Source organism: Saccopteryx leptura, chromosome 3 (assembly GCF_036850995.1).
Source record: "Saccopteryx leptura isolate mSacLep1 chromosome 3, mSacLep1_pri_phased_curated, whole genome shotgun sequence".
Taxonomy (NCBI): Eukaryota; Metazoa; Chordata; class Mammalia; order Chiroptera; family Emballonuridae; genus Saccopteryx; species Saccopteryx leptura.
In genome coordinates this window covers 25,847,637-25,873,472 of record NC_089505.1, presented here as the reverse complement: position 1 = coordinate 25,873,472, position 25,836 = coordinate 25,847,637, and the positions used below count along the sequence as shown (strand labels likewise).

The 25,836-nt window shown below is 40.7% G+C and overlaps 1 protein-coding gene across 6 annotated transcripts in view; it reads right to left on the bottom strand.

Annotated features, from left to right (window-relative positions):
- The window catches only part of REPS1 (RALBP1 associated Eps domain containing 1), a 99,992-nt gene that overhangs the window by 40,996 nt on the left and 33,160 nt on the right, over positions 1-25,836 (bottom strand). For 4 of the 6 annotated variants that reach the window (XM_066373120.1, XM_066373119.1, XM_066373122.1 and 1 more), the window contains exons 2-4: positions 3,366-3,489; positions 1,265-1,458; positions 974-1,127 (exon numbers count right to left, since the gene is read on the bottom strand). In XM_066373120.1, the coding sequence (XP_066229217.1) occupies positions 974-1,127; positions 1,265-1,458; positions 3,366-3,489 (472 nt within the window). Of the gene's footprint in view, positions 1-973; positions 1,128-1,264; positions 1,459-3,365; positions 3,490-6,627; positions 6,709-23,329; positions 23,407-25,836 lie in introns of those variants that run through there. The other 2 variants (XM_066373123.1, XM_066373124.1) reach the window with 2 other exon arrangements.

Here is a 25,836-nt window from a genome sequence, read left to right as displayed (position 1 = left end):
GTTTCCCACATGTGCCTTGACCAGGCAAGCCCAGGGTTTCGAACCGGCAACCTGAGTGTTCCAGGTCAATGCTTTAGCCACTGCGCAACCACAGGTCAGGCCATGCTGACTCACTTTTTAAGGAAAAAATGTTGCCAGGTTTTTTATTGTAATAATTTACCACACACATATTATACAAGCATTCTTTCAAGCTTTGAAGAAATGTTAATTTTCAAAACAAAATCTTTTCTGTCAATTGAAAATTATCTCATTTAAATCTTTTAAATTGTTATACTGAGGTTTCCTCATCAAAACTGAAACTAGCCTGGCCTGTGGTGGCGCAGTGGATAAAGCATCGACCTGGAATGCTGAGGTCACCAGTTCAAAACTCAGAGCTTGCCTGGTCAAGGCACATATGGGAGTTGATGCTTCCTGTTCCTCCCCCCTTCTCACTGTCTCTTTCTCTCTCTCTCTTAAAATGAATAAAAAATCTTAAAAAAGAAACACTGAAACTAATATAATATATACCTATATCCTGGGAAATAATCATTTACTCATTTTACCTTCAGAGAATCTGGTATCTACAAACTCCTGTCTAAGCATCACAGATATAAGTAAGTGCAGTGATCACTGTTCAGAGTGACACATCTATTGATACTTACCGATTCTCACAGTTGGCTTCTGCTTTTATTTAAGGAACTTAACTTATAATTAGAAATTGTCTTGGAGGTAATTTTTTTAATGTTTACTTTATTGCCTTTTTTTTTTTTAAGACAGGACAGGAATGAGAGAGAGAGAGAGACAGGATCATCAATCTGGTCCTGCATGCGCCCTGACTGGGGATCGAACCGGCAACCTCTGTGCACTCGGGACAACACTCCAACCAACTAACCTATACGGCAAGGGCTTGGAGGCAATTCTTAAAAAAATGTTACCAAGTTTCCTTCAATTTACACCTTTAATAAATGAATGTTCTTCTAGAACTTCTACATACCTGACTGTGCTTCAGGAAAGGGAGACCAAAACGGCCCAGGTCCTGCAAGAGGCCTCTCACTGTTCCCTCCACTGGGGTGGCGGTTGTGTTTCCTCCACGTGTGCGGAGACGTTGGTGGGGACTGCTGTGGTGATACTACTGGCGATGTAGGCTCCTAGACAGAGCATTATTATTTTTATATTTTAATTTGAAGGTACCATTTTCATTATTAAGGTACTCAGTAAAAGTGTCAGAGTAAGCATCTAATCTACACAGGACATTAACTGATACTACTGACATGCACGTGACTACCTGCTGATCTGCGGATGTCCGAGACTGGACAGCGTCATGGCTGACGGATCCCTTTTTCACTTGCCCCCGTCCAGGTGGGGGAGGAATTACACCAGAATAAGACCCTTGATTTTCAGAATCCGAGTAAGAGGCTGCATGGCGAGATTCCTGTTCGTTCTTTGAAGCAACAAATCTTGGCAGAGGAAGGTCCTTTACTGTTAACCACAAAAATAATTATTATTTTAAAATAAAAAATGATGCACACATTAACTAAAATAGATGTGAATTAGATGGTAGATATTAAAATTTTTGCAAAAACTGACACAGAAAAAACACACACAATGTCTATCATAGACATTTAGACCATCATCTTTCATAGACTGTTTAGGGAGACTAAACTAAAAAGACAAAGTAACACCAAATTGTCCTTCTAATCTAATGGGTTATAAAAATAGCTGTATTAAATGTCCATTTCATGTTTGGCCCCATGTTTGCACTTTAGATTTATCTCATCTCATAACCATATCAACCCTGCAAAGTCCCTATTTTACAGGTAGGGAAACTGAGCCTCTGCAATGCCACGGTTACTGACAGTAACTGACAAAACCTAAACCCAGGCTGGTCTGACCCCAAAGCCTAGACTGTTTCTACTCACACTGATTCTCTAATGTTAGGTGCGAGAGTTCTATTAAAACACAGAATAGGTCACTAAGTTTGAGACTAGATTAATTTAGACATTTTCAAGGCAGAAATTCCTGAAAATATCTTACTGTTGTTCACCTACCAAGGACAGAGTACAAGCTGCTCAATTTATCAACTTTAGTCTGGCTTATTTCACTCCTTCAGGCAGATCACCTACACCCAATGTTAAATAAAGAAGAAAAATGAAGAACTCTGCAGGTCAGTCATAACTCATACTTTTAGACTAGAATAATACAGCAGCCAAATCATTTTTAGAAGAAAAATGTAGCTTGACAGAGTGGTGGTGCAGTGGGTAGAGCATCGGCCTGGGACGCTGAGGACGCAAGTTCGAAACTACAGGTCACCGGCTTGAGCGCGGGCTCAGCGGACTGATCCCAAAGGCTGTTGGCTCAGCTGGAGCCTCCTGGTCAAGGCACTTATGAGAAGCAATCAATGAACAACTAAAGTGTGGCAACTAAGAGCTGATGCTTCTCTTCTCTCTCCCTGTCTGCCTGTCTGTCCCCGTGTGTCTGTCTGTCTCCCTCTCTTATAAAAGAAAATGTACTTCCCTCCACTGCAGTTATGTGCACCTGTACCTCTCTCCACAGAATCTCCACACTAACGAGAAGATTAAGTTTATTCAGTATTTATGTAAAGAATGTAAAGTTATGTAAAAAAATGTAAATGCTCAACACTAGAAGAACATATGGCAAACCAGAGTTCCACAATGAAAACCTCCAAATGACTGAGAAACTAAGCTGCTACTTAGAACTACTGTGTAAAAATTCTAACATTACAGAAAACGCAGTTTTTTTCCCTATGAAAACCACAGAACTCTGCATTTAAGTGCCTACCTTGTAAAATTTCCATCTACGTCAATATCAACACATCTCCAAATAACAGGAAAACAATTATCCTAGGTGATACTTATGAGGCAGTCAGATGTCCGGAACCAGGTTTTAGTCTGCCAATATTTTCATATTGTTTCCATTGGAAAGTTTTGGTTAACTAATACTTTCTAATTTTATACGGAACTTTCCACAGCCTTCACAAACAAGAAAACAAAGTATAATGCTGCTTTATATTAGAAAAAAATGTAAAGAAAGCATATAGGAAAGTCATTACAATTTATCTTGATAAAATTACCTATATTCTGAGCAATTCTTATAGTAAAATTATGCTATAAAATCACATTTTAACAGTTTTATATCACCAAATATGTATGAAGTACATATATGCCCTAATGTTTAAGATAGGTATGTTTTCTAACATTCACAGATTTTAAAAAGGATGGTGATGAGAATAAAGTTATGATACTTTACTCAACATCACAAGAGCCAGTATAATATCAGAGAGACTCAACATTTGTACTGACTTTACTTTTTTCATTTGTGATTAGAAGTCTGTTTTCATTTCAGTTACTAATGTATCCCATATTTACCTGTATTAATACTTTCCACTCTTAGAGGGAAACCAGACTGGGCAACAGCTACAAGTTTCAAAGCAATATAGAACTGACTTCTTCCAAAATAACCAAGTCTTTTTGCACCACAAAGCTCCATAATCTATAAAAGAACACAATGTAACATAAGATTTATGACAATAATCTCTAAATAAGCAACTATCTAACTTATGTAGGTAACTTTTCCAAAATACATAGCTGAAATATTGCTCCCAACTGAAGACCATCTCCCTCTAGTTTCAGATTTATATGTTTGAAAACAAAAAAGCACTGACTTTAAATAAAAAGGTTTCCATTCTCCTACTTATTAAAACCCATGTGATAAGCAATTTAATTTATAGGATAACTATTTATTCTTGAGTCATATTATTTTTTGAAACAATGTACCATCCACCCCTCCATAAACACTGTGCATACAATAGGGCCATGCAACTAACAGATTAGTATGCAGCCATTTAAATAGTTGTAAAATGACGTATTAAGTGGGAAAAAAGCAGGACACATTTGAGCCACACAAACACAAATTTGAAAACAACCAGCTATATATAGATTCTATCAGCAATTTTCTTAGGTGAGATTAAGAGGACTTTTGGCCTTGGCTGGTTTTCCCAGTGGATAGAGCACCGGCCTGATATATGGACATCCTGGGTTTGATTCCCAGTCAGGGCACAAAGGAGAAGCAACCATCTGCTTCTCTCCTCCTCCTTCCCCTCTTGCAGCCAGTGGCTTGACTGGTCTGAGTGTTGGTGCTGAGGATAGCTCGGTTGGTCCAAGCATCAGCCTCAAGCATTAAAAATAGCTAGGTTGATTTGAGCATTGAACCCAGACGGGGGTTGCTGGGTGAATTCCAATGGGGGTGCATGTGGGAGTCTGTCTATCTGCCCTTCTCTCACTTAAAAAAAAGGGGGGGGGTAGAACTTTTTTCCTCTTATTCTCCAGATTGTATTTAATGTGGTTATATTCTTTCCTTTAAAACAACAACTTTTTTTAGGTATTAAGGCTTTCAAGATTCTATACTGATCATTGTAGTCATTCAATGAATATTTCTAAATTGGCTGTAGCAATTAAGTCTCAGACCAGAACGAGAATTTTAGGTTACGACATTAAATTATAACTCCAAAAGCTGGAGTAGATGTCTACTATACAGACATTATAATCCTAAAGTAAAATAAGCACTAAGTATCCTTTTCTCAAATTTTCAAAAAATATTAATTCCTGTAGAAAGGAAACATTATTTAGTCTGTTTTCTTTTCCCCAAAACACTCAAAAGAAGATTAAGGTACCTCAGATATTGTGATATTAAGTCAAAAGTAAAGTGCGTATTGACTAGAACTCTAAAAGCACCTATCAATGGTTATGCAATGTATAACATAACCATTTCTTTCCATACTCAAGAAAAGACAGTAAGTTTTGCTGTGACTGATCAGCACTGGAAAAAGTTCCTGTTGCTTCCACTGTGGGGTATCACTTCTGTGTAACTTGGAAAAGGGGAAGGAGGATAAAGAGGTTAAGGGAACAGGATGAAAAGGAGGGCAAAGATAAGAAAGGGCACACAGCCTACCAGGTTATGCAGGCATTTTGTTAGGATTGTCTTTATTCACTACCTTTTTCTGCCAATTTGATATCCTAAGGAATCACTGCACATTTTAGAAGTTTTTATTTATAAAACAAAGCATCTAAAATATGCCAGGTGTATACTAGCTAGAGGGAGGACCTGAAGGAAACACGTAATTTATTTATCCTTGTTACGTCCCTTCCGGGTGCCTGCAGGGCATTCGGTGGTGGTGGTGGGGGGGGGGAGGGAAGCCCAGAAAACAAATGCAGAGGTAGTGTTCAGAAGGGAGCACGCAGATGAAATGGCCTCCATGCTTGGGAAGCAAACAGGTGACGCTGCAGCTGGCGGAGTCAATGAGATTGCCCGCAAGCCCAGGGCAGCGAAAGGGAACTCAGAAAACACTAAAACCTACAGGGCAAGTATAAAAAGAAGCCTATGAAAGAGGCAGGTGAAAAGTTCCAAAAGCAGAAGCAAACTAAACATCATAAGAACCAAACAGATTAAACTAGTAATGAAAAAACTATATAATAAGAAAACTATATATAAAAAAAGAAAACTATATAGCCTTTAAAACTCACTGCTTATAGTATCAGTGTTATAAAAACAAAAAGCAGGACACAAAACAGTGTATAAATACAATCTCAATTTTATTAAGCTATGTACATATAAATGGCAATGAAGCCCTGGCCGGTTGGCTCAGCGGTAGAGCGTCGGCCTAGCGTGCGGAGGACCCGGGTTCGATTCCCGGCCAGGGCACACAGGAGAAGCGCCCATTTGCTTCTCCACCCCTCCGCCGCGCTTTCCTCTCTGTCTCTCTCTTCCCCTCCCGCAGCCAAGGCTCCATTGGAGCAAAGATGGCCCGGGCACTGGGGATGGCTCTGTGGCCTCTGCCCCAGGCGCTAGAGTGGCTCTGGTCGCAACATGGCGACGCCCAGGATGGGCAGAGCATCGCCCCCTGGTGGGCAGAGCCTCGCCCCTGGTGGGCGTGCCGGGTGGATCCCGGTCGGGCGCATGCGGGAGTCTGTCTGACTGTCTCTCCCTGTTTCCAGCTTCAGAAAAAATGGGAAAAAAAAAAAAAAAAAAAAAAGGCAATGAATATGCCAGTGCTCATATCTGGGTGCTGAGACCAAGGGATGGATATTTCTATGTTTTCATTACCTGAGTCTGTATTTACTACCAAACACTATAATATCATTTAATCAGAAAACTGATAAATAATTTCTAGAAAGGAGAAATAATGGGACCAAATAAAAAGGGGAGAAAAATGTATTCTATATTTTGCAATAAGGAGTTTTTGCGGCTTAAGTAGAGGTTTGCAGTGGGTTAAGGAATAGACAGGAGGACTTGAAGTGGACAGATAGGTAGTAAACTTATTAAGATGCATACTTGGCTCTGAGAGAAAGGTTAGAGGGGTACCTTAGCTTCTCCCTAAATCTCAGAGCTAGTCAGTGGAAAAACTGGCACTAGAAACCGGGTCTTTCTGCACCACGCTCTTTCCATAGTGGTTAGGAGAGCAAACAAGGACCTTTCCACTGCATTAGACGTAACAAAATTTTACCAGTTTGTGTGCCCAAATTCCACCCAGGAAGCACAAACAGAAGTTTGAAAGGGGTGAGAGAGGTCAAAGGCAATATTTGCAGCTATTTCTCTGCAACTGATCCTAGCTGCATCCCCTTAAAAACTCACTTTGTCGCCCAACTCGGGCCTGTGTGTCACCGGTTATCTCTCCAAGTTACATCACCTGGAGCGGCCACAAGCTCTTGAAAGCAGGAGGCAGGGGGAAAGGAGCTGTGACACACAATTTACAGAAATAATTTCTGATGAAACAGTTATCAAGAAGTCTGATTTATCAACACAGTCTTGTGAATTAGTCAAAATGTGTTACTAAAGAAACATCTAGAACAAATTCCTAAAGGCAAAACTGCTGGACCAAAATATTCATATATAATCGTAGGTGCCTACAACACAGGGTGGACATGGGTATTTTTGACATGTGTTTCCATGTTATTTCATGTTATTTGGTATAAGATAGCTTTCCTATCTCTAAAATATGTAATAATTTCCTAAAAATTCTTTTATCACCTCCAAAATTTTCAAATTTATTATTAGTTTAGCATATTATTCAAAATAGTTTCATTGTTTCAATGGACACGCAGGGGTCCCCAAACTTTTTACACAGGGGGCCAGTTCACTGTCCCTCAGACCGTTGGAGGGCCGCCACATACAGTGCTCCTCTCACTGACCACCAATGAAAGAGGTGCCCCTTCCGGAAGTGTGCGGAGGGGGGGGATGGGGGGGTGGATAAATGGCCTCAGGGGGCTGCATGCGATCCACTGCCAGCAGTAGTTTGGGGATGCCTGCATAGTATTTCCCCTTCACTTAAATTTGCATTTTTACACATATTCCTCTTCTCTAACCTAGTGAAACCACTTAAATTGTTAGGTCACAGATTCCCAGACCCCTTCCATTAGATTCTATCTCAACTAGGAAACCTAGCTAGTGGTAGCTAGTATACTGACAGTTCCTATAAACTACTATGCTTTATTTTCTCAACATTATAAAGTTTAGCATGACTACGCAGTGCTGTAGGGACAGAGCATCAGCCTGGAACACTGAGGACCCAGGTTCGAAACCCCAAGGTCACTGTCTTGAGCGTGGGCTCATCTGGATTGAGCACAGGCTCACCAGCCTGAGCATGGGATTATAGATATGACCCCATGATCGCTGGCTTGAGCTCAAGGTTACGGGCTTGAATAAGGGTCACTGGCTCAGCTGCAGCCTCCAGTGAAGGCACATATGAGAAAGCAATCAATGAACAATTAAGGAGCTGCAACAAAGAATTGATGCTTCTCATCTCTCTTCCTTCCTGTCTCTCTCTTAAAAAAAAAATTATAAAATTTACATGTTCATGGTAAAATAAACAAAACGGTACTTAAGGATACAAAAATAAAAAGTTCCTACAATTCAATTCCCAACAGAAATAACAATTCCTTTCATATGTTCTTACAATTTTTTCCACATGTATACAAATACATGAGCACATATATGTAATATACATACTTTTTATAAATAGAGGGCCATACTAGATATGATTTTTTTCACATATTATTCAAACATCTTTTTACACATCAGCATACAAAGGTTTCTTTGATTTCTTTTTAATACAGCATTCCAATGCATAGATAAACTTACTACAAATTAACCAATCCCCTACTGATGGCCATTTAGATTTTTCCAGCTTTCCATTACAAATCATTCCATCAACAATCCTGTGCATGTATTTTTGTGCATGTGTACAACTGCAGAACAAATTTCTAGAAATGGAATATGCTTTAAAATGTACCGTAATCCAAGTCCTGACTGGTTAGCTCAGCAGTAGAGCCTGGGCCCAGCGTGTGGAAGTCCCAGGTTTGATTCCCAGTCAGGGCACATAGGAGAAGCGCCCATCTGCTTCTCCACCCTTCCCCCTTTCCTTTCTCTCTATCTCTCTCTTCCCCTCCTGCAGCCAAGGCTCCATTGGAGCAAAGTTGGCACAGGCACTGAGGATGGCTCCGTGGCCTCCGCCTCAGGTGCTAGAATGGCTCTGGTTACAACGGAGCAACGTCCCAGATGGGCAGAGCATTGCCCCCTGGTGGGTTTGCTGGGTGGATCCTGGTAGGGTACATGCAGGAGTCTGTCTCTCTGCCTCCCTGCTTCTCACTTCAAAAAAATACAAAAATAAAAAAGCACCATAATCCAGTACTACAAACTATGAATGATGTGACATCTTAATGACCAGCACAGAACCCTGGCTGCCTGGTTTAAACAAGAGAGAGGTAAAAATTTTCATTCATTTTACTGGCTTCACAAAGGGATGTAAGTCCTTAATAAGTCAGGATTGATTTTTCTATTGTGTTCCATAATGTTTATCAAAAAGCCACTAACATCTAGGAAAATAAACTAGATTCACTTTAATACCTATAGAGATCAACGTGACTACGGAATCATTCATACAGCACTTAAGCAAGTGATGTAACTTCACAGTGCCTCATTTCCTCTCAGGTAAATGGAGAAACACACTACCCTCATATAGTTGCTGTGAGAATTCAATGAGTCTGTATTTAATAAAGCACTTTAACAACAGTGTCTAGTCCACAAAAGTATCATTATTACTTTTTCTTTATTACTCTGATCGTAATGTGCTTTATATAGTCAGAAACTTCAGAGACTAACTCATTCCTGAAAACCACATTTTCTTGAGAGCTGAGAGCTAATGCCTGTAAGTACCAAGGTAGGTTTTATTATAATTTTTGATGAAAAGTCTTCTAAAATAGAGGATGTTTTCATGCCTTATAAGTATTTTGAACTTTTGATTTAAGACAATACACAGAGTCAATGAATGTACCTCTCCTTTCAGCAATCTTATCAAAATGATACAGGGAATAAAGCCATAAAGCCACAAAAATAAGAAAGAGAGAAGGGAGAACAATAAGCTAACAAGAAATATGAATCAGCCCTGGCCGATTGGCTCAGTGGTAGAGCGTCGGCCTGGCGTGCAGAAGTCCCAGGTTCGATTCCCGGCCAGGGCACACAGGAGAAGCACCCATCTGCTTCTCCACCCCTCCCCCACTCCTTCCTCTCTGTCTCTCTCTTCCCCTCCCGCAGCCGAGGCTCTATTGGAGCAAAGATGGCCCCGGCGCTGGGGATGGCTCCTTGGCCTCTGCCCCAGGCGCTGGAGTGGCTCTGGTCACGGCAGAGCGACACCCTGGAGGGGCAGAGCATCGCCCCCTGGTGGGCAGAGCCTCGCCCCCTGGTGGGCAGAGCTTCGTGGATTCCGGTCGGGCGCATGCGGGAGTCTGACTGTCTCTCCCCGTTTCTAGCTTCGGAAAAATACAAAAAGAAAAAAAGAAAAAAAAAGAAATATGAATCAAATTCAGCAATCAGAAAGCAGATGGAGTCCCACCTAATGCAGTAAAGCAAAAGAAATCAGTGCCAAGGAAAAGCATGGAAAAGAATCAATTTCCTCATCGAAATCCAGGTATGCTAGGTATGACTAAGGGTGGGACTAGGACAGAGGTAAGGATCCTATCTCTACAGCTGCTTACACTGCTAGCAACCAGACTTTACCCCTGAGTAAAAATACAAAAATAAGAACTGGAAGTTATGTTTCTAAAAAATGAAATGTCAGGGAAATACTGGCATGGTTGATATAAATCGGGATTGCTGCCCCAGAGTAAAGCTTCTGTTTCTAGCATTCAGTAATCCAGCTTAATCAGCATCCAACCACTCCTAAAGTGAGGCAGGCAGCATTCTGAAAAGGAGCTATGTCTAACCACAGAGCTCATTTAGTTTTTCTATTGACTCATTAAATATGAACAGATCACCAAGATCAACAAACTGAGCAAAACTTACAAAATGGAAGAGAACTGCCAAATTTATAAATCGGAAGAAAAAACTCTGAGGGAAAGATGTAATTCAGGAATGAAAGAACATAAAAATACTCTAATGGGTATCCTTGACAGATTTAAGGCAACACTGCCTCCATAAAATAATAGCAGGATATATGAAAAGGGGACAGAGAACAAGATGTACAGAAATATGCAAAGCTAAATAGAAATACTAGAAGATAAGATAAAGAATAATTTATCCAGAAGAAGGGTAAAGATGAATTGGAAATTTAAGAGAAAAGAAACAAAGAGGAATTAGAATAACTTATTTTTAATTAAAATGAGGTCTACAGAGAATGCAGGGGAAACAGAAAAGTAATAATTCAAGAACAAGAGTTTTCCCCAAAGCTAAAGGACAAAGATTTTCAGACTGAGAGAGAATATTGAGTGCTCAACACAATGAGTTAAAAGAATTCCTAAATACATTTCTGTGGAACTTCAGAATAACATAGATAAAACAAAGATCCAAGAAGACCGAGAATAGGCTCAGGGGAGGTGGGTAAAGGGAAGAGGCACTTAACACTTAAGACAGTGGTTCTCAAAGTGTGTGCCCTATGGTATTCCAGAGAAATATGTGCCTGTTGGGGACCAAAAAACCAACAGGATTTTTGGAGTTTAGATTTTTGGGAGACAGAGGTGTGGGGAATTGGCTGTAAACTGACAGTCTGCCCAATCCCCCACCTCACTTGCCTGATTAGCCTGTTAAGCTGTGGTGCTGGATTGTTTACACTACCCCCCATGTTCCCCAGAAAGACTGGAGGTAAGTTTTTCTATCCTTTGTTTGGTATAAAGTTAAGATGATATGTATGGTGGGGGTTTTGGATTGATGATTAAACATAAGGAATTATTGGCTTTCTATAAAAGAGGATGTGGCAATATCTAAAAAAGTTTTAAACATTTTTCTACAATTTTCAACATCCTATTTATGTGAATTAGAATTTTCTACCCTCAACACAATTAAGAGTAAAAAGAGAGGAAATGAGAGTTTGCCTTTCAAATATATGCCCAAACATTAAAGAAATTGCTAGGACACATCAGGCTCACGTTTCTCATTAACACAAGAATGAAAAAACTTAACACATTTACGCCAGGACCTGCCGAATTTACTAAATCTTACTAAGAATTACCTGTATAAATAAAAAGATAACTTTTTTGTCGTTTTTTTTTTTTTAATTTTTAACTCCTCTTTTTTACGAATTCTAAAAAGCATAACTCAAAAATGTAACATAAAAAAATTTTTTTAATGTCAGAATAAATTTAATTTTATCGTATTTCATTTAATTACCATAAAAGCACGCTTGGACTTTATATTTTTTCTTTAATATTTGACTTAATTATAACATATTTCTCAGAAATTTGTATATGTAAGGATTAGATAGCACTCGAACACCAGGTGTGCAGGCTTTATTGAAAGGAAGAAAGGAGAAGTGCACCCAAACAGATTCTGAGGCAAATTTTTTATAGGGTTAAGGGAGAGCTCTGAGCAAGTGTGTGTTGCGTCAGCAGTTCTGGTATGCCCCTTCTGTAGTTTTACGATATCGGCTTCTTAGAACACTTCTCCTTGGGGTGGCTGACCAGCTTCCTAGAACTTTCCTGTTTCAGGGGCGATAGTCCAGTAAGGGTGGGGTTAGATAGCCAAGCAGAACAGCAAAAGGGCAGTTTGGAAGTTTTGGTAAATTCATGTATCCATCAGTATATAGTGCGCCTACAATTATTTGTAGGATTTTAAATGCACCCCAACTTCAAAAAGTTGGAGAACCACTGACTTAAGAAATATTAACTGAACAGAAATGACACCTCTCATTAGTAACACTGAATACCAGAAAACAATGAAGTGACATCTTCAAGGTTATAGGAAAACATTATTTTCAACCTAGAATTATATATCTCAACCAGCATAAAGATTATGGAAAAAACAGACACATTCATTCATGCTGAAATAAAAAAAGTTTACCTCCTATGAACTCTCTTGGGAAAATATTTGAAGGTGTTATCCATCAAAATTTGGAGACAGGGGATCCAGGAAAAAATAGATACCAAGAAAATGGGAAATAAGTTGCAGACTGACAGCTGTGAAGGAAAAAGGGGCTATGTAGCAGACCCAACAAGCTCAAGGGGCTACTTGGCAGGTCTAACAAGCTCAGTGACCAAAAGTAACCACACAGGGTGATCTAACCATAAATTCCTAACTTGTCAGGTCATGGTGAGTAGTCTCGCCCCAAGTCTACACCTTCCTGAGTAAAATGTTCATCTTTGCCTTAAGAGCATCCTGTCCATTGTTCTTGTGCATCTAGGATCATATACTTTTGAAATACCAGAGTAATCTTTTCGCCACCCCTAAGAGGTGTGACTAGATTCACTCAAACTCCTGTTACCTTGTTGCCTGTAGACCATCTCTACTTGCTGTAAATGTAAAATGTTAATTATCCTGTACCCACCTATGTTTGGTTTTTATCCAATACCAGAGATTTCCCCACCTTGCTTTCTCCTGTCTGCTTAATCTACCACCAATGGATTTCATGTAACCTTCCTTCGTTTTTCTCCTTTGATTCTAAATGTATAAAATGAACTGCAAAACAGATATTCTCCAAAGCATTTTCTCAATCCACTGAGATGTTTCTTCCAGAAATGTCCTCAGCTTGGCTTAAATAAATTCTAATGAACTCTTATAAAATTGTTTTATAGGCTTTATGCTGACACGGCTACTCAACTGGCCTAGAGAGCAACCAGTCCAGAGTAGAGTAAAATGACAGAAGGTTCCAGGAGAAAGGTTTCAGACAAAAATAAAGAGGAGGGAATTGATAAATGAAGGCAAACAGTACAAGAAAAAAAAGGAAAGGTGATTGAGAAACTTTAGGGGTGTTAAGCCAGTAGCCACGGCCACCATCACAGCAGCCTGGCCCATGCAAGTCCGCATTTGATTCAGACAGATGGTAATGAAACAACGGAGCCAAGAACTGGTGGGCCATTAGCTTTAATCCTAGCTTGCACCCGGCAGGCAAGTAAAAACACACATTGGGCTCCAAAACCCACTCATTCAGTGCTCACAAAGCTACTGACTTATCTGAGTTTCCTAGAACCAAAGGTTTCTAGCTCACTAGCTTTATTCACCTCTGTTCCCCATCTCCTCTCTGCACAAACTCCGCACAAACTGGCTTCTCCTCCAGCACTCCACCATCTTGGCTGCTTCTCCTGGCCTCCTCCACATGGCCTTTCTCTGCTCTCCTCTCTAATGCTAATCTCAGGAACCAAGAGAGCAAGCTCCCAGTCTGCCTCACTTTATAGTGTAGAAATCCAAACCTTTAATCCAATATACAAATAAGGAAGTCTCTGATACAAAGTCACATATCTGAGGCATAATGGGATTCCTCATGAGAGTGCACCATCCCACATCAAAAAGGGTGGGAAAGGCTTAGTCCCAAAACCAAGCCCCAGGCTACAAGGATCCTACCTGCCCAAAGCCCGCCCCAACATACATTAATATAATCACGCCCATCCCAAACAAGAAGGGCAACCAATACCATCACCTGGGCGACAGACTTCCACATGGGTAGCGCCATCTTTAACAAAGTGAGCATAATATAAATATATTTTATCTGCCCAACAAGGGGGAATAGCTGTAAAAGAATATAATCACACTACAATATCTAGATATGCAGTAAAAATATTTATAGTCATAATGTAAGTATTTTTTAATTTTCTACTCTGAAATTCAATCTAAAGTCAAAACATGAAATAATTAGGAATTATGGCTATAGAAGAATGTAAGGCCAGGAGCCGCCATCGTGGCCATTCACATGCAGGTTCGCATTGGATTCGGACAGTCGGTAAAGAAACCATGGAGCCAAAAACTGGTGGACCATAGCCTTTAATCTAGCTTGCACCCGGCGGGCAAGTAAAAATACACACTGGGCTCCAAAACCCAGTCACACTCAGTGCTCACAAAGCCACTGACTTATCCGAGTTTCCTAGAATCAAAGGTTTCTAGCTCACCAACCTTATTCTCCTCAGTTCCCCATCTCCTTCCTTATCCCAGATACAAACTCTACACAGACTGGCATCTCACTCAGCACTCCGCCATCTTGGCTGCTTTTCCTGGCCTCCTCCACGTGGCCTCCTCCCGCTGCTGGCTCTATTCTCTCTGCTCTCTCATGCTAACCTCAGGAACCAAGAGCTGAGTCCCGTTCTACCTCCCTTTTATAGTGTAGAAATCCAAACCCTTAATCCAATATACATAATAGGGAAGTCTCTAATACAAAGTCACTTCTCTGAGGCATGATAGGATTGTACCGCCCTACAGCAAAAAGGGTGGGAAAGGCTTAATCCCAAAACCAAGCCCCAGGTTACAACGATCTCCAACACACATTAATATCACCTGGGCGATGGCCTCTTTAACAAAGTGAGCATAATACATTTTATCTGCCCAACAAAGAAGATGCAAATGCTATCAATATTATGTTGAAGTACAGCTAACAAGTTGAGAGAAGCATCAAGATAAAAAGACATGGACTTCTGGTTTCTAGTCTAGCACATAAGCTTAGAAGCTGACACTCCATCCTTTGATTTTCTCCTGTTAATTTGTGGGAAGGTAGCAAGAAAAGCATTTGATATTCTTTTAGTCCCCACATCTTACTCCTCAAACATTACTTTGGAATGTTAAAACTGGGCAAAATAACCTTTGGTCTGGGCCTAATGCAGCATTGTATTCCAAACAACTATTTGTTATGACTACTAGACTGATAATTAAGACACTCTTTAGATAGCATCCCTAGGCTAGGCTTATCTACACCTATAGAAATTCTTTCCTTCTGTTCAAGTAATTATTCCCCTCCCCTTTCTCATAAATACTCCTTGCCTTCACATCTCAAGCAGAACCCTATTTGAGTTTCTGCATGAATCAATGCTCCCCTGATAGCTATTCTTTTGGATTTTAAATAAGTACTTGTTGCTTTTCACTTCGGCCTTTTATTTTTAGGTTAACAGTATTAACCTCCTCAAAACCAGCGCCAGGAGGGGGAAGACAGAACTATAACGAAAAAGCTGCTATAGCCTCAGAGTATACAAGTCAGAGAGAGAACAACTACAAGGGGACCTAGTCACAGGGGGTCCCCACAATACTGTGAGTCTTCTTCCAGGAGCTCCATCAGGCTCTTACAGTGAACCCTTGTGCTTCTGGCCGAGCAAGTGAAACAGGAACCATTTTGCAATCCACCAGAGCATTCTGTTCTTATTAACAAAGCCTGCCTTCAGGGAAAACAATTTGATCACAACCTAAGCTGCCCAGGTTTTATCCGAGGTGAACTGACCTGGAAAAAGGGAAATACCCAACACCAGCCTATTTTACCCATCCTGTCCCACTTGAAGGGGAGAGATGAGCCTGAGAAGCAATTGTGCAGTTCGTAGCCCAAAGGAACAGGTTCACCAAAAGACTGAGACATAACCAGACTACAGAATGCATACCCTGCGCCCCACCTTACCACCACAGTACTAACGCCTATCTACAGTATTTCATTAACTCAATACACCATGTGTGCAACCATGAAAACAATTACAAGACATCCTAAAAAGCAAAAAACACACTTTGAAGAGACAGAGCAAGTATCAGAACAGAACTAGTCTCAGATTTGGCAAGAATATTGGAATTATCAGACCAGGAATTATAAACAACTATGATTAATACTGAATGGCTACAATAGGTAATGTAGACAACATGCACGAATAGGTGGGCAATGTAAGCAGAGAGATGAAAATTTTAAGAAGAACCAATATAATGCTAGATATTAAGAATACTTTAAAGGAAATGAAGAATACTTTTGGTGGGCTTATTAGTGGACTGGAGATGGCTGAGGAAAGGATTTCTGAGCTTGACGATATTTCAATAAAAACCTCTAAAACTGAAAAGCAGAGATTAAAAAACACTAAAAAAACCCCTCCTAGTATTCAACAACTGTTAGACAACTACAAAAGGTATAACATACATGTAAAAAGGAGACAAAAAAGAGAACAGAAGAAATTTCTGAAACAACAATGGCTGAAAATATCCCTAAATTAATGCCACATACTGAACCACAGATCCAGGAAACTAAGATAACATCAAGCAAGATAAATACTAAAAAAGTACATGAAGGCCCTTTACAAAAATTAACTCAAAACAGATCTGTTGGGCAAATAAAATATATTATACTCACTTTGTTAAAGATGGCGCTGCCCATGTGATATTAACATGTGTTGGGGGGTGGGCTGTGGGCAGGCAGGATCCTTGTAGCCTGGGGCTTGGTTTTAGGACTAAGCTTTTCCCACTCTTTTTGATGTGGGGTGGTGCAATCCCATCATGCCTCAGATAAGTGACTTTGTATAAGAGACTTCCCTATTTTGTACATTGGATTAAAGCAGGGGTCCCCAAACTGCGGCCCCTGAGGCCATTTATCTGGCCCCTGCTGCACTTCCGGAAGGGGCACCTCTTTCATTGGTGGTCAGTGAGAGGAGCACATTGACCATCTCATTAGCCAAAAGCAGGCCCATAGTTCCCATTGAAATACTGGTCAGTTTGTTGATTTAAATTTACTTGTTCTTTATTTTAAATATTTTATTTGTTCCCATTTTGTTTTTTACTTTAAAATAAGATATGTGGCCCTGGCCGGTTGGCTCAGTGGTAGAGCGTTGGCCTGGTGTGCGGGGGACCTGGGTTTGATTCCCGGCCAGGGCACATAGGAGAAGCGCCCATTTGCTTCTCCACCCCTCCACTGCGCTTTCCTCTCTGTCTCTCTCTTCCCCTCCCGCAGCCAAGGCTCCATTGGAGCAAAGATGGCCTGGGCACTGGGGATGGCTCTGTGGCCTCTGCCTCAGGCGCTAGAGTGGCTCTGGTCGCGGTAGAGCGACGCCCCGGAGGGGCAGAGCATCGCCCCCTGGTAGGCAGAGCGGCGCCCCTGGTGGGCGTGCCGGGTGGATCCCGGTCGGGCGCATGCGGGAGTCTGTCTGACTGTCTCTCCCCGTTTCCAGCTTCAGAAAAATACAAAATAAATAAATAAATAAATAAATAAATAAATAAATAAATAAAATAAGATATGTGCAGTGTGCATAGGGATTTGTTCATAGTTTTTTTATAGTCCTGTCTGAGGGATAGTGAACTGGCCCCTGTGTGAAAAGTTTGGGGACCCCTGGGTTAAAGGTTTTGATTTCTGCACTATAAAGTAGGGCAGACCGGGAGCTTGCTCTCTCAGTTCCTGAGATTGGTATTAGAGAGAACAGAGAAAGGCCACGTAGAGGAAGCCAGGAAAAACAGCCAAGATGGGGGAGTGTTGAAGGAGAAGCCAGTTTGTGCAGAGAGAAGGAGATGGGAACAGGGGTGAATAAGGCTAGTGAGGTAGAAACCTTTGATTCTAGTAAACTCGGATAAGTCAGTAGCTTTGTGAGCGCTGAATGAGTGGGTTTTGGAGCTCAGCGTGTGTTTTTACTTGCCCGCTGGGTGCAAGCTAGGATTAAAGCTAATGACCCACCAGTTCTTGGCTCCATTGTTTCATTACCATCTATCCGAATCAAAGGCGAACCTGCATGGGCCAGGCTGCTGTGATGGTGGCCATGGATACTGGCCATACGAGATCACAGACCTAAATATTGTGGATGAAAAAGGGGCCACATACTAAACCTGACAACGCTAATGGGAGGCCTGCATGGCAGGCCTTACAAACTCAAAGGCCTAATGTAACAACACAGAATGGTCTGAAATTAAAGTTTTCTAACTAAAAGCAAGTCATGGTGGGGATCACGTCCTAGGCCTAAAAGCTTGACAAAGGTTAATCTTTACCTAACAGAGGCTGTCTATTGTCTTTTTGCATCTATGATTACACACCGTTGGAATGTTAGAGTAATCCCCTTTCCCCAGACCCCTCAGGGCACAATCTCCCACCGGAACAGCTCTTGTTCTCCAGCAGACTATCTCTACTTGCAGTAAATGTTCACTGTTACCTGTCCTACACCCACCAATGTAAAAGTATGTAACCGTTCTAGTTTTCATCCAGTCCCAGAAATTTCCCCAGATTTCCCTGCGTGGCTTTGACCTGCCTCCCTAATCTACCATCGATCAATTTTATGTAACCCCCTTATGTCTTCTCTTTTGATTCTAATGTATAAAATAAGTGGTGAAATTGCCATTTTCTGGAGCATTTTCTTAATCCATTGAGCTTTTGCTTCCTAGCAACTGTCATCAGTTTGGCTCAAACTCATAAAAATTCTCTATAGGTCTGGATGTTTCTTATGTTGACAATATAAAATGCAAAACTATAAAACTCTCAGAAGATAACACAGGAGAAAACCTAGATGGTCTGGGGTCTAGCAATGACCCTTCAGCTACACACCAAAGCAATCATCCATGAAAGAAATAATTGGTAATCTAGACGCTGCACTATGAAAAACAAGGTCAAGAGAATGAGAAGACAAGTCACAGAGTGAAAGAAAATATTTGTGAAAGACTTATACGATAAAGGACTGTTAACCAAAGCAACAAAAAACTTAAAACTCCACAATATGAAAGCTAACAACTTGATTAAAATATGGGCCAAAGACCTTAACATATACATCTACCTCACCAAAGATACACAGATGGAGAATAAGAACATGAAAAGATGCCCCACATAATTAAGTCATCAAGGAAATGCAAATTAAAACAAGATACCACTATAAACTTATCAAAAGGGACAAAATCCATAATACTGGCAACACCAACTGCTGTGGAGGGTACAGAGCAACAAAAACTCTCCTTCATTGCTGATGCGAACATAAAATGGTACAGTTTGGTGATTTCTTACAAAACTAAACATACTCTTAACATACCATAGACTAGCAATCACGTCCCTGAAGGAGTTGAAAACCTATGTTCACACAAAAACTGTTTTGTAACAGTTTTATTCATAATTACCAAAACTTGGTAGAAAGCAAGATGCTTTTCAACAGGTGTGAATGGATAAACTGGTACAGTCACGCAATGGAATGTTATTCAGGACTGACAAGAAATGAGCTATCAAGTCATGAAAGGACAATGAGGAACCTAAAATGCATATTACTAAGTGAAAGAATCCAATCTGGAAAAGCTACCTATTGTAAGATTCCAACTATATGACATTCTAGAGAAGACAACACTATGGAGACAGCAAAAACAAACAAACAAAAAACAGTGGGAGAGGCAATGAATAATGAGCACAGAGGATCTTTAGAGCAGTGAAAATACTCTAATACCTCAATGATGGAAATGTGTCACTAAACATTTGTCCAAATCCCAGGATATACAAGTGAGCCCTAATGAACTATGGACTTTGGATGATTATGGTATGTGTTGGGCAGATAAAATATATTATGCTCATTTTGTTAAAGATGGCGCTGCCCACATGGAAGCTGTCGCCCAGGTGATATTAATGTGTGTTGGGGACAGGCTGTGGGCAGGCAGGATCCTTGGAGCCTGCGGCTTGGTTTTGGGATTAAGCCTTTCCCACCCTTTTTGATGTGGGGTGGTACATTCCCATCATGCCCCAGATAAGTGACTTTGTATTAGACTTCCCTATTTTATATATTGGATTAAAGGTTTGGATTTCTACACTATAAAGGGGCAGAAAGGGAGCTTGCTCTCTTGGTTCCTGAGGTTGACACATTAGAGGAGAGAGCAGAGAGGAGAGCAGAGAAAAGCCACGTGGAGGAGGCCAGGAGAAGCAGCCAAGATGGCGGAGTGTTGAGTGAGAGGCCAGTTTGTGCAGAGTTTGTGCAGGGAGAAGGGAGGAGATGGGGAACATAGGTGAATAAGTCTGGTGAGCTAGGAACCTTTGATTCTAGGAAACCCGGATAAGTCAGTAGCTTTGTGAGCACTGAATGTGAGTGGGTTTTGGAGCCCAGTGTGTGTTTTTACTTGCCCGCTGGGTGCAAGCTAGGATAATGGCCCACCAGTTTTTGGCTTCTTTGTTTCTTTACCGACTGTCCGAATCCAATACGAACCTGCATGGGCCCGGCTGCTGTGATGGCAGCCCTGGCTACTGGCTTTACAGTGTGTCAATGTACCATCAGTTTTAGCAAATGCACCACTCTGGTGGAGGCCATGCACGTATGGAGGCAGGAGTACATGGAAACCTCTGTCCTCTCAGCTCCATTTTGCAGTGAATGTTAAACTGATAAAGACTTTTTTTTTTTAAAGGAATGGGCTCATAGTCTCAGCTGAAGTTAAAAGGACAAGAAATAAGCAAATAAAATGTCAACAGTAAGAACTAAAAAATAAAATTTTGCAAGAAGAGGAAATGAGAAGTAACTTAATGAAATACTTATTTACTACAGCAGAATAATGTCTAAAATTGATAAGCCAAGATAAGGTGGGTTTTTTTTTTTTAAAAGTACAGAAGTAATCATCAAAGATATAGTTGAATAAGTTCAAAGTAGTTCTTTAAGAAACACTAAGTACAGGAAAGGGCAAGGAGGACAGGAAACTTCCTTTTTATATAAGCCTATTTCATAATCCCTTTGATTTTTTTAACCATGTGTAGGTAATATTTTTTTATGAAAATCAAAAGCATAAACTATTAAAAGGTATACTAGGCATAGACTCACATATTTTTAACAATGTACATTTACTAAACAAATAAGTATACTGTACTATACTCCAATTATGCAATAATGGCCTTTCAGAAAAAGTAGAATGTTTTTTCTTTCACCTTATAAAATAATGCTATTTAACAGTTTTTGTTTTGTTCTTTTCCTTCTAATGATTTGTGTGACTTTTTCCAAGCTCTCATTCCTTGCTCTATCAGCAGTCTTTCCTGTTGTTGCTCTTCTGCCTTGTATGCTATGGCTTAGAAACAGAATCAATCTTTTAAAATGTACATATAAAGGTTTTTAACAATAACTCGAAGACTTTTCCAGTAAGCAAAGTACACGAGTATCATTTTTTACGGGTATACAGATATGGTGAAGATGGTGAAGGTGGTAGTGGTCGTGGTGGCAGGAGGGTGAACATTTGTGCTTAACAATGCTAAGCACAGTACTGTAATAAATACTCGATATGTTCCCATCTAATCCTTAAAACTAATGGCACAGAATTGGTACTATTATTTTACACAGGGAGGAAGAGAATCAGACTGGCAAGTAACTAAAGTTAGAGTATCCAAAAGAGTGCTGAGCTCTAATTCAAATTTATGCCTTTAGTCTCCTACCAACATGCTATACATTGTCCTTTCCCCAGGATAATGTCAGCTTCCTCTGGGCGAATATTTTCAATAATCCTAAGGCATGCTCTTTTATAGTTCAGAGGGTCTAGTACACAGTGACAATAAAAGAGTAATTTAAATGCATAAGGAAAGCTCTTTATCTTATGCTCAGAATGTGAGGGTGCAGGGAATACTAACAGCAATAAAGGTGTATGGAAGTTATGTTTCACTTGAAATAAGAAAAGACCAAAGTGAAGTAGATGCCAAATTATGTATTTAGGATTGAATACATGAGCTAAATTACAATTATAAAAACTCAGAAAAGCAAATGAAGGATATACTGAAACTACACATAATACTGGGAATGACCACAGCAAACTGTCAATATTCTCCAAAAGGAAATTTTGTAAGTTTAATATAATAAAATATAATAGATTTCCCCTTCATGGTCCTAATCGGGTTAAAAATCGGGTGACTCCACTAAGTTAATTTTTATTGCCATTCTTCAGTTTAAGAGGGACTGGGTCAGTGGACATGCTGACTGTATTTTTTTTATTATTAAATTTAATGGGAGTGACACTGGTTAATAGAATATCGGTGTCAGATGCACATCTCTATGGTACATAATCTGTATATTACATTGTGTGCCCACCACCCAAAGTCAAACCATCTTCTGTCACTGTATGTTTGGCCCCTTTTACTCTCTGCTGCCCCATCATCTCCCCCCAAATAACTACAAAAGTGTATTTTTTTTTGATGGCTTAAAAGCTGGGGTAGTTTAGTCTACCTATATGCACAACACTGGCTAGCCAGTCAGTGTAACTTTTATTGTTCCATTAACTTGTTAGACTAGTTTCTACATTTCTCCATGACTCATTAGTGTGATTAGCATGGGAATACTTGTAATGGACAGAAATTAGAAGAAAGTAGGAAACAATTATACTGAGTACCTATTATTAGGAAGACAACTTACTTGTTATCCCACTTAATGCTCAAACAATCCTCTGTTTGCTACCATTATCCTGTTTGCGGGAAAGGAAACTGAGGCTAATGAATGGCAAAGCCATGATTCAAAAAGCCAGGTTAGTCGGAATCCAAAGCCACTCTCTTCCCAGCTGCCTCCAAGGCATCAACAGAACACTTAATACTGACATGCCCATAGAGCAGTAGTTCCAAAATGTATTCCAAAAGATATCAGTCAAGTTAGAAGCTCTGTAGTCAAATTAGTTGAGATATACTATTACTTCCTTGGAGACTTCACAATGCAGTTAGCCTAGAACCGTGATGGCAAACCTTTTTATAAAAACCGCCCACTTTTGCAGTGCTGGTCAACTTGGTCCCTCCTGTCCACTAATGGGCGTTCCAGCTTTCACAGTGGGCCAGTGGAGCAGCCAAACGGTGCCACGATTGGCCCACCATAAAAGCTGAAACACCCACTAGTGGGCAGGAGGGACCAGGTTGACCAGCACTGCAAAAGTGGGCGGTTTTTATAAAAAGGTTCGCTATCACGGGCCTACAAGAAGCACTAAAAAAATACTATCTATAAATGAACCATTTTTTGCTCTAGTGTCTATTAAAATATTTCAGAAGTAGTGGCCCACAGATCATATGCTCTTATATAACACATTTTGGCAATCAATGTTGTAGACTCCAGAGTAGCAATTCTCAAACTCTTAGGATCCCTTATACATGCTTAAAAAAATTGAGGTGTATGTGCGGGTTTATTTTAGGATTGCTCATTTGGTTTCATTGATGTCTTAGTCCATCCTTTCACAAATACTATACCATCTTGAAATCAGGTGATATGCAAGCTCCAACTCTGTTTTGTTTTTCAAAATTGTAGACACAGATGGTTATGTTATCTGTAAATAAAAACAGATTTACTTCTTTTCCAAAAAAAAAAAAAAAATTGAGGACTCCCACAAAGCTTTTGTTTTCATTGGTTATATTTATTGATATTAACCATATTAGAATTTAAACCGGGAAAATTTTTTAAATGTTAAAAATAAATTCATTTAAAAACAAAAAAAAGCCCTGGCCAAATAGCTCGGTAGGTTAGAGCACTGTCCTGAAGTGCAGATGTTGCCAGTTCGATCCTCCGGTCAGGGTACATATAGGAATAGATCAATGTTTCTCCCCCCTACCCCAATCCTCTCTCTCTAAAATAAATAAAAGAGAAAACAAAACAAAATAACAAGAATATTCCTGGCTTCTGGTCAAAACAGTAGAGTAGGTAACACTATACTTGTCTCTTCCCATGACCACATCAAAATTAGAACTAAACTACAGAACAATCCACTGAGAAATACTTGAAGTCTAGCTGAACAGAAGTCCTATACAGATTACAGAACAAGCCAAGTCCAGACTGGTAGGAGGGGCAGACACACAGAACCGGCTGGTTGCACACCCATGAGTGGCAGTTAAGAATCAAGAGAGATCTTATTTGTGATGGTCCCCTCTAGGGAGAGAGAGGTGCCAACAAAAGCCAGGCTCCCCAGCCCAGAATTCCAGTGCCAGGAAGAGAAATCCCCAAAACTTCTGACTGTGAAAATCGTAAAAGATTGTAGCTGAGTGAAATGACGGGCTACTGGAGTCCAAAGTGATCCTGTGATCCTTTTATAAAAGGGCCCATGCGTGGACTTACTTGCTAACTCACTTGCTCTGAGCTCCAATGCTGGGACACCAGTTAAAAAGGCTCCAGGGACATACGAGGGTTGGGGGTGGAGGGCTCAATTGTCTGGCTTCAAAGTGAGAGATGGAAGGGCAGCTTTCTCTCAAAGTACTGTATTTCCCCATGTATAAGACGCAACCTTTTCTGAAAAATTTGGGGTCTAAAAACTGGGTGCGCCATATACAGTGGTTATAGATATTTTTACTTGTATTTCCCACTTTTTCACGCTTGTTTTTGCACTCATTGTTGAAGACAGTGATTCGTCATCAGACACAGATGAGGACAAGCTAATGGATGGGAATTTTGACAGTGATGAGGAGTTGCATGAATTTTATGATGAATAAAACTTGAGTTCAATAACTTTATGTAATATATATTTTTTTCAAGTTTCGGGCCGCCCAAATTAAGGTGCGTCTCATACATGGGAGTGTCTTATACATGGGTAATACTGTACTAGCAGAAGCCACTGCTCCTTAGTTGAGTTCATCCCCCACCCAGCCTGCAGGCCCCATACCAAATCTCCATCAACAAGGCTAACACTGTTGGTGGGCCCACCCAAGCTACCTCCAGTGGCTTTTCCATACAAATGGCCTGTTGTGGCTCACGCTGTGGACTTTCCTACAATATTTCAAAGGTTCACAAACCCCAAAAAGCAGGCATCTGGCCTCAGCATGCCCCATAACTCTTGCTAAGCAGCCCCAAGCCCAGTAATAGTGATAGCTGACCTAGTTCGCAGCTTAGCCTCTCTCTCAGGCACCTCCGAGCCTAGCACAGTGGCAATCAACTGCAGACCACTCTGTAGCTCAAGGGCACAGGCAGTAGTTGACCTCGTAGGCACCTCCCAAGGGGCCCCAGAACTAACACACCCAGTGGCCAGCTTCAGACCACACCAGAGCACCAACCAACCTCCACAAACAATACACTCAAACGCTAGACTCAGCGGCACTGGAGCTGCCTGGAGCACATCCTGCTCTGGAGGGTTAGCTCCTGCACAACAGATCCTCCATGGTCATGAGAACCAGCCTTACAACCAATGACCCTGAAAGCCAATCCCTATCACTGACATGCCAACAGCAATCAAGGCCCAACTGCAACAAAAGGACACATACAACCCGGCTCAGGTGATCAGGGACACTGCATCACTAGGCCTCACAGGACACCACATAAGACATAGCAGCTCTACTTAATACACAGAAACAAACACAGGGAGCCGGCCAAAATGTGGAGAAAAAAGAAATGTGTTCAAATGAAAAAATAGAACAAAAGTCCAGAAAAGTAACTAAACAAAATGAAGACAAGCATCTACTAGGTGCAGAGTTCAGAACACTGCTTATAAGGATGCTCAATGATCTCATTGAAAACTTTTAAAGAGATAGGAAACATAAAAATAAAAAAGCATAAAAGAATCAGTAAGAAATGAAAAATACGCCTGACCTGTGGTGGCGCAGTGGATAAAGCGTCGACCTGGGAACACTGAGGTCCTCGGTTCAAAACCCTGCACTTGTCTGGTCAAGGCATATATGGGAGTTGATGCTTCCTGCTCCTCCCCCCTTTATCCCTCTCTCTCTCCCTCTCTCTCTCTTTCTCTCCCTCTCTCTCTCTCCCTCCCTCCTCTCTAAAA